The sequence below is a fragment of the Muscardinus avellanarius genome, assembly GCF_963383645.1.
Source record: "Muscardinus avellanarius genome assembly, chromosome: 6".
Taxonomy (NCBI): Eukaryota; Metazoa; Chordata; class Mammalia; order Rodentia; family Gliridae; genus Muscardinus; species Muscardinus avellanarius.
Window position 1 is genome coordinate 64,386,391 of NC_137791.1, and position 9,978 is coordinate 64,396,368.

A 9,978-nucleotide genomic window follows, 5' to 3' on the forward strand; every position below is an offset into this window, starting at 1 on the left:
ATCAGAGGAGTGGCTGGCAAAGATTTTCTCTCATTCTGCTGGCTCTCTATTAGGGTTCTTGGCTGCACAAAAGCTCTTCAATTCAGTGCATTCGCACTTATTAATCCTTGTTTTAATTTCTTGTGCCTTGGGGCTTTTATTGAGGAGGTTTCTACCAGTACCTATATGTTGGAGCACTGGTCCTATGCCCTCTTCTAGTAACTGCAAAATGACTGATTTAATTTCCAGATCTTTGATTCATCTTGAGTTGACTCCTGTACAGGGTGCAAAGATGGGGTTTAATTCCATTTTTCTACAAATGGATAACAAGTTTTGCCAACATCATTTGGTATAAATGCTATCTTTTCTCCAGCCTATGTTTTTGGCTCCTCTGTCAAAAATCAATTGGCAGTATGTGTATGGATTTGTTTCTGAATCTACTATTCTGTTCCATTGGTCTATATGTCTGTTTATGTACTAATACCATGCTGTTTTTATTACTATAGCTCTGTAGTATAGTTTGAAGTCAGGAACTATGATGCCTCCTCTTTGGTGCTTATTGCTGAGAACCATTTTGGCTCTTCAGGGTCTTTTTTAAATCTCATAAATTTTAGGACTGATTTTTCCAGTTCTAAGAAGAATTACTATGGTATATTGATAGAGATTGCATTGAATCTAAAGATCACTTTTGGAAGAATAGCCATTTTGATAATATTTATTCGGCCTATCCAAGAGCATGGAAGATCTTTCCATCTTCTAGGGTCTTCTTTAATTTCTTCATTGGTGAGATTGTAAATTAGTGCAGCTACTTTGGAGATCAGTGAAGAAGTTCCTCAGAAGACTGGAAATGGAACTACTATATGACCCAGCTATAACATTCCTGGGTATCTTCCCAAAGGGACTGAAACCAGACTGCTATAGTCATACACACATATTTATGTTTCAGCAGCACAATAAATAATAGCCTAATTTTGGAATCAGCCTAGCTGTCCAACACCAAGTGAATGGATCACAAAATTATGGGATATACAAACAATGGAATTCTACTCAGCCATAAAGAAGAAAATTATGTCAAATTTGCAGGAAAATAGATGGAACTAGGGAATATTATGCTAAGTGAGATTAGCCAGTCAAAAAAATAAAAGGTCAGATATTTTCCATAATAAATAGAAGGTAGGGAGAAACTGAGATATAAAAGGGACTCTAGACAAAGAAGGAAAACTCTAGTGGAAGGGTGGAGGGGACCTACGGGAGGGAGGCAGGTGGAAAGAGGGAGATTTGATGAAGGAAACAGTTCCGTGGACACAATGAACATACACAAAATTATCAATGCCCATCTCAGTGCTGTGCACAGGGAAGGGAAGGGAGCAGGGTGGGAGTTGGGAAGAGGATTGCCAAGTGCTGAGTACATGTGTGGCTCTATCACTCTGAACTCCATCATGACATATGAATATAAAACACCAATAATCAAACAAAGAAATTAATAGTAATTTTGCTACTAAAGTCAAATGAGACCAAAAAACTTTTTTATTATTATTATTATTATTATTTTTTTTTTTTTTTTGCGGGGCTGGGGCTGGAACCCAGGGCCATTCGACCTCCAAGTTACAACTTCTACCCTATTTTTTATTCTTTATTTTTGAAACAGGGTCTCACTAAGTTGCAGAGGGCCTCACTAAGTAGCTGAGACAGTCTGCAATCCTGCGGTCTCAGCCTTCCGAATGCTGGCTCAAAAAACATTTTTTTAAGCAGAAATCTAAAGGCTAGAATGAAGTACTCCAGAGGATAAAAAAGCATCATCAGTGCTTAACACTGAGGGAAAATGTCTTACCACTTAGCGAAGGAAACACATATCCTCACGACAGTTCATTTCCTTCCTTGTTAAGTGTCTGAGAGTTAGCTGGAAAGTACTTAATTTAAAATGGGAAGTGCCGGCGTGGTGGCACACGCTTGTAATCGCCACACTTGGCAGGCTGAGACAGGAGGATCGCATAGGTTCGAAGCCAGCCTCAGCTACTTAGTGAGGCTCTCAGCAACTTAGTGAGACCCTGTTTCCAAATAAAGTATAAAGTAGGTCTGGGAGTATAGCCCAGAGGTAGAAAGCCCCTGGGTTCCACCCCTAGTATCACCAAAAAAAAAAAATAATAATAATTTTTAAAAAATGGGGAGATATCACTCCAGTAGGAGACATTCTTTGAAGATGTCTAGGCACAGAAGAGACACACAAATAAGTGGACATGTAAGGATAGTGAATATTCAGATAGAGCAGAAAGGAGGAAGAAATCACATCAGAACCTGCAGATTCACAAGCAGGATGAAGAAATGAACACGAGCTGACTCCAGGGCTGGCAGAGTAAGCATACAATGAGTCTGGCACTTCTTGATCTGCCAAGGAAGTATCAAAAAGTGAGAGGATCCATCAGAATAATGAGGGAGAACCCCATCTTGAATGGTCTCCCACTGGTAAAGTGAGGAACAAGAGAGGCATCGAGATAAATAATGATGAGGACGCATCACTCCTGAATGTGACCAAATATATCAGGTCCATATGTTCAAACAGCAAGTAGGCAGAAGAGACAATGACGGAAGCACGTTTTCTGCTTTGTAGAATACAAACTATAAGATAATATAATTAGAAAATCGCCCGTTGGCAACTAGAACAGCGGTTGCTGACCCACATAGGAGTCATCACGAGTTGGTGACGGTGGAGTTTGTTGAGGAACAGGATTCTGTAATAATGGCACAGCGTCTCCTCTTGTAATGCCAATCAGGTACAAAGAGGAACATCACCGAGTTGTGGTGACGTTCAGCAGACAGCAACAGGCCCAGGTGATCACCTTTAACAACACCTGCAGTGAGCGGGGACTAGAAAAGAGCAGGGGGATGAGTCTGAAGAGATGCCACGTGGTGGTCAGTGAGCTGCGTGGGGAGCGAGGTGACGGGCGCCCTCGGGACCACTCTGCCTTCATTACCAGGCCACATCTTCCCTCCGCTGTCACCAGACAACGCTCGAGTGATGACAATAAAGGAGAGGCTCCTCCTTTTGCAAAGTAATGCTGCAGAGGCTAGGGATGAAGGAGGATCACATGCACAGCCCGCTCTCAGATGGTTCCCACACCCAGTAATGACAATGGGTACAAAGGAGACACAGAGACTGGAGCAAATGGAACAACAGGGAAATTAGGGAATCTGAGGGACGGGGCATGTGCGTGCAGGCTTATACCTGCAATTATTTCAAAATAAGTTGTTAATCTGAGAATCTCCCAAAGAGTGTAATGGACTCCCTTCACAATTATAGGACACCCCACACCGACAGGAATGGATGGTTTGTACCACAGGTGCTGGATATGCAGAAAAAATGAGCAAGAGACAAAGATGTCTCATCAGGCCCAAAACACTTCTGAATTCTCATGGGAAATTTTTATTTTAATTTATTTTTACAAAAGAAAGGAAAAAACAAAAAAAATCAATATTATAACCAGCTGTTCCAAACAGTTATCATTATGCATGGTGTTGGTGCTAGCAAACCCAAGTCAAAAATAAGATAATGAAAGCAATTTTCACACATCCTAGAGACTCTACCTATTTGGGTTTATTTGTTTGATTGTTGGTTGGCACTGGGGTTCCTGGAAGAACTTCTATGTCCAGGCTACACTCCCAGACCTATTTTTATATTTTTATTTCGAAACAGGGTCTCTTAAGCCAGCAAGGCTGGCTCTGAACCAGCGCGATCCTCCTGTCTCCGCCTCCCAAGCGCGGGGATTACAAGTGTGCACCACCACGCCCGGCACGAGACTCTACCTATTTGAATCCAACACGTGGGAGAAAGATTGGAAGCACTGGAGACAAAAAGGGGATGGACCTTCTCATGGATATCTAGAGCAGCAATCTGAGTGGCAAGTACACCCATTCTCACTGCCCTCAACTGAACTCCAAGACCTGACTGCATTTTTATGCATCTAGAAAAGCACAAGACAATGACTTCCTTTGCTGAAAAGCATACTAGCAAGGCATAAAAATGGTGAAAACTTTGCATCCATGAAACATTTTGGGTTAAGTTACTAATCTACTACATTGAAAAGATGAGCAAGAGGAGCTAAGAATGTGCCCCAGTGGTGGAGCTATTGCCTGGCATGTGCAAGACCCTGAGTTCAGTCTCTACCATATGCATACACACACACACACACACACACACACACACACACACACGCATGCACACACACACACACACTGGGGGCCGGGGGTGTAGCTCAGTGACGGGAACCATGCTTATCCTGCTCAAAGCCCATGGTTCAATCCCCAGCACACACACAAAAACAAGACAAATGCATCATTATACGGTATGCGTCCCACACCTACCCAACCTGCACACACTCAAATCATGTTGCCTCCTACCTTTTCAGCACAAAGTCTTACTCATTATGTTTCACAAATACCTCGTCAGTTTCATAAGTCTGTTCTACCGAGCGACGCAACAAAAGACAAAAAACTTGCAGCCACCCTTCTTCTCCGTACCCATGTAGGCAGGATTTTTTCCCCTTTTGGTACTGAGTATTGAACCCAGGAGCATTCTACCTCCAAGTTACACCCTCAACTTTATATTACTATTATTATTGTTGTTGTTATTATTTTTATGATTATGTGAAACAGGGTCTCGCAAAGTTGCTGAGGCTGACTTGCCCCACACACTCGGGTAATCAGGACTTTTCTTTTCTTACCTTTTTTCTTTTTCTTTTGCAGCACTGGGGATTGAATCCAGGGGCATTCTACCTCCAAGTTACACCCTCAGTCCTTTCTATTTTTTATTTTGAAATAGGGTCTCACTACATTGGTGAGTCTCTCACTACTTGCTGAGGCTGTCCTCAAAACTGTGATCCTCCAGTCTCAGCCTCCCAAGTACTGGGATTTCAGACATGTACCCCACCGTACCCGGTGCTAACCAGGAATTTTTTTTTTTAAGAAGAAAGCGAGGGTTGCTGCAAGGACAGACTCTGATCCTGCAGTGTTCATGGCCTCAGCTCCGGCAGCTCTCAGTTCCTCCCCATTTCTCTCCTGAAACTTTCTACTCTGTATTTGTACCGAAAAGACCATAGCTGCACACAAAACGTCAGGAAAAAAGGACAAACGTGATTCTATATAGATCTGCAGACACATGGGGTCAAAGGACTATTTTTATAACTATTTCCCCAGCCTTAGAAAGTCAGGAAAATTTGCTTGCTTTGTCTAGGAGGAATGATTTCCCCTATCGAACAAACAAGACAAATAGGCCACGCTGTCTGAGCAAACCCAAACCCACTTACCTGCACTCTAGAGAGGAAGTTTTGATTCAGGTCTCTAGAATTCAGAAAAACATTAACACGCTAAGGCTAGCATCTGTGAACTAATACATACCTGATAGTGAGAAGATTCCATAGAACCCTTCATTTCCCCGTCATACGAGCTCTTACTTGAACACCACATTTTAAATTCTAAATTTACTGCTGAATGAAAATACTTATGGGGTACTTTTAATATGGAATCAATTACTCTGGATCTTAAACTATCACTTTGCATTTTAACTGAACAACAAGAGTTAAATTATTGTTGCCTTATATATATTTTCTACCTGATATTACTATGGAACGAAAGCATTAGGTGAATTAGTACACACTAAGCTACTATAATTGGGCCGTCAATTTAAAATAGGCTTATGTGTAAATCAAAGTATTTTCACAATATACTACCATTTCAACTTCCTTGTTACTAGAATGTAAAGGATATGTATAAGTACCCAAAAAAGCCTGACTCAGAAAGTCTATCAGCAGTCTTCTATTTCATATATTGGATAACTAAATCTCAAAGTTATAATTAAATCCCCACAGTCAAAAAGCAGTGAATCGCGCCGGGCGTGGTGGCGCACGCTTGTAATCCCCGCGCTTGGGAGGCGGAGACAGGAGGATCGCGCAGGTTCGAAGCCAGCCGCGCTGGCTTAAAAGACCCTGTTTCCAAATAAAAAGTATAAAATAGGTCTGGGAGTGTAACACAGAGGCAGAAGGGTTTCCAGGAATCCCATTACCACCAAAAAAATAATAATAATAAAAAGCAGTGAATCATACAGCCAGATTTTCTTGCACCAAAACATAAGACTTACACAGAAAAAATTACATGATACCTTCATTGTTCAGTTTCTCAAGCAAAACTTGATATACATGGTATATCCATATTTAAAAAGTGTAACAGCTCCTTACAAAATTAAACATATACTTAACAAGTGAAACAACCATTTCAGTCCTAGATTAACCAAAATAAGTTAAAGCATGTGTCAATATATGTGCATAAAGATGAGCACACAAATGCCAGCAACTTATTGGTAATAGGCAAAACCTTCACTGAAGGTCAATAAAGGGTTTTTTAAAAGTTCATGCACCTACTTGATGTTCGATAGTATTTTTTTCTCAACTGTTTTCTGACAAAACAGAAATCCACTCTTCACTTTTACTCGATAACAGATGTTGTGAAAGCTTAACACAGCCCCTTCGGGAATTGTCTTTGGATCCCCGGGAAGGCCATTGGTCTTCTTTATTGACATCGGGATACAGAACTGGTCATTATTGGAAGACATCTGGAGAGTGTCTGCCTTTCTGTAGAGGGAACAATGATGGTAAATTGATATTCCCAATAAATGAAATTATAAATGCTGGAGAACATTACATTTAAGCCAAGTCAGTTGTAAACTTCCCTGCAGAGGATTCCTTTACAACTTTAGAACACAACTTTGAACACTTGCACTCCAATGAGATACCAAATAAGTAAACAGTTAAGAGTATAAAAAGGGGGAAATTCACCAAATGATGTATGCTTGTATGTTTGTATAACTTTGAATCTCACTACGATGCATAATTACATAATTACATTGTACCAACAAAAGTATGACAATTGCTCAAAAAACATAAAGCAGAAAAAAAAGTAAGATTTAGATTTGTCTGGCTTGAAAAGCATATTTTGATACAACTTCAGGGACAGCCTACATGACCATCCCATCATCATTATCTACCCCTGATTTTTTTTATTTTTGGAGTTTACAAAATTCTATTACCAAAATAGGCTTAGTTAAGAAGTGAGGGACATGAGAAATTTCTCTGCATTTATAGCTCCAGACTTTACATCTCTGGTTGTTATGACCAATCAACTACAAAGGTAAACTCTAGAATGAAACAACAGATTGTCATCAAAGAAACAGAATCTATTTCAAGCAAAAGCAATATTAAGAAGTCAAACTGGGAAGGGTGGTAAAAAAAAACAACTATAGTCACAGAGGCTACACAGAGGCTCAAGCAGGCTGATCATAAATTTGAGGTAAGTCAGTCTGGGCAATACAGCGAGACCCTGTCTCCTAGAGAAAAAAATAGAGGCTGGGATGTATAGCGCTCACAGGCAGAGAGAGCATATGCTTGCAGCCCTGGGTTTGAACTTCCACACCAGAGGGAGAAAGGATTAAGAATTCAGTAGATGATTTAATAGTAAACAAAGATTGGGAAAGCAAATTAGTGAACCAAAAAGCTGTTATCTAGAAAATAGCTAGGAAAAAAATTATGGGTGATGAAAATTATCACCACGAAAAAGAGAAAAAAGAAAAATACATAAAAGTGCGTAGGAAACACAGGACAAGAAGTAAAATGTCTGGCATATATATAACTAGACACTTGGAAAAGGTCAGGAAATGGAGCAAAATCAATATTTAAAGAAATACTGGCCAAATATTTTCAAAAACCAAGGAAGGTATTGGGCCACAGACTGAAAAACCTGGACAGATACAAAATATGCTAAACACAAGAAAACCATACCCACACATGTCACAGTAAAATGATTAAAAAAATAAGTAATCTCTAAATAATTTTTATACCCCAAAACTTTGTGTGTGTGTGGGGGGGGGTCTGGAGGTGGCACCCAGGGGCCTTCAACCTCTGGTCTACACTCCCAGACCTATTTTGTATTTTATTTGGAAATAGGGTCTCACTAAGCTACCGAGAGCCTCACTGAGTAGCTAAGGCTGGTCTCGACCTGTGTGATCCTCCCATCTCAGTCTCCCAAGCACAGGGATTACAAGCCTGCGCCGCCACTCCCAGCCTACCCCAAAGCTTTTTAGAAACTGGAAAAGAAAAATAAACAAACAAACCTACAAACAAACAATTCAAGACTTGCGCCTGGGATATGAGAGCTAAATAGTTGTGTGTTAATCTTTGAGCACAATGAATGGTAACAATTAGCCAAAATTCTATTCTCCTTGCCCAGTCAAAGGAGAAACAAGTCATGTAGGAACTTTACACCTTTACTTTAAAAACACTGTGAGTCCTCTCTCCATTGACTCAAGGCCTTCACAACCCACCTGCACCTGTCTACTCTATGTCTGGGCTAGTTATGAAAATCTCAGCCAACTTAAAAAGGGTTTCCACAGGAGATGGCAGGGCTTTCCCTATTCCCAGTTGTCCTTTTTCTAGAGGTCTACTTACATCACCCTTTCTTCTGGCATTTTACCCAGGGAGGCCACACTTTTGCTATTTAGAAAAGTTTAAACCCTTTCATTCACTACATCCTGCTAGACCTGTTATCATGATAATCTGCACCAAAATAACATTTTCTCTTACTTTTTACCATACTCTTCAGTGTGTATTCTTCATTCTAAAACCAGAGTGCAAAACTCGGTTTCCATGCCCTGAGAACTTAGGTAAGTCCTCAGCCTGACTCCGGTCCAGTAAAAACTACTGCACCTGTTGAGAGACTCAACTCTGGGCCAAGAGTTCAGAGCCCTTCCCTTACATTTTCCCCCTAGGGATCATTCTAGTAAGTTGGGAGTTACCCTCTGCCTCATAGCCATAGAGCTCAGGCCTACACACATACCGCCTTAAGCAATTTAATAAAGTTAATACCCAGAGATTACAGTCCTGACAAGAAGTAAGCAGCCTTGCGTCACTATCTGGTGGTTGCTCCAATTTGTCAATGAAAAGCAAAAGGGATGTGCAATGTGAACTTTAATTTCCAAAAAGTATCCCTTGCATTTAAGAGATCTTTTATGGATCAACCACTGTCACGGTGTCTCTCGTTTGACAGATCCAAAGACATCTTGTTTCCCCTCTGCCTTGGGGTAACATCATTTTGGAGTCAGTCCACTGAGGTGCTCTGTGACCTCACTTGGAAGCAGCAGACATATGGAGGATACAACAAGATTTGGGGCAGAGAGGTAAAAAGACCCCATCATGAAATAAATCTATGCTCAGCAAGGAGCCCTGAGCTCTTTTAGAGGAGGCTCCGGACACTATGTGAAAGGACAAAGTTTGACCACACCAGAGATCACCGTGTAGCCAAGAGATTTATTGGAGGGTCCGGTATGAAAGGAAGAAACAAAGAAAGAGAGACAGAGAGAGAGAGAGACAGAGGGGGAGAGAGAGAAAGAGGAATAAAGGAAGAGAGGGAGCACGTGCTAGAGTCAGGGTTATATAGGAGTTTGGGGTTATGTATTTGGGGCTAATAGGCTAGGGGAAATGCCCTTTGAACGAACTGGCTAGGGTCCCAGAAGAGGGGGTCATTAGGCCAGGTAACTGGCTTGAGGTCAGCGGGGAATGTCCCTTTCACTGATTGGCCAAGGGGCACCAGGAAGGGGAAGGTCTCCCAGGTGGTGACCAGGTACTTTGGAGAGGGGTGGCAGCTTAACCAGTGAGACCAAGGCCTTTCAGGAAACTTAGCTCATGGGGTTGGGGGAGTTCTGAAGTAAGAACTTAATTATCTAACACTACGTCTTTAGAAGAACACGGGCTCAGTGTGGAGAAAGCTAGGGGAGGAAAGGCCAGTGAGGTAATAAGGGGAGTTAGGCGGCAAGTGCGGAAAACCTGGGCAGAGGCTTGCGGAGGGGAGTGGGCCTGCAGAGTGGCAGGAAGGACCGCAAGTCCAAGGACTTGGAGGGATGAGTTTTTATTAAAAACTGAGAACCATGAACAAGGCTCTCCTGGATGACCAAACTCTCCA

The 9,978-nt window shown here is 41.5% G+C and overlaps 1 protein-coding gene across 1 annotated transcript in view; it reads right to left on the reverse strand.

Annotated features, from left to right (window-relative positions):
- LOC308264060 (broad substrate specificity ATP-binding cassette transporter ABCG2-like) overlaps window positions 1-6,580 on the reverse strand; it is a gene marked incomplete at both ends in the record, with an annotated part of 33,935 nt that extends 27,355 nt beyond the window's left edge. The window contains one exon of the mRNA XM_080697203.1: window positions 6,390-6,580. Within this exon, the coding sequence (XP_080553329.1) occupies window positions 6,390-6,580 (191 nt within the window). The remainder of the gene's footprint in view (window positions 1-6,389) is intronic.
- Window positions 6,581-9,978: the final 3,398 nt, after the last annotated feature.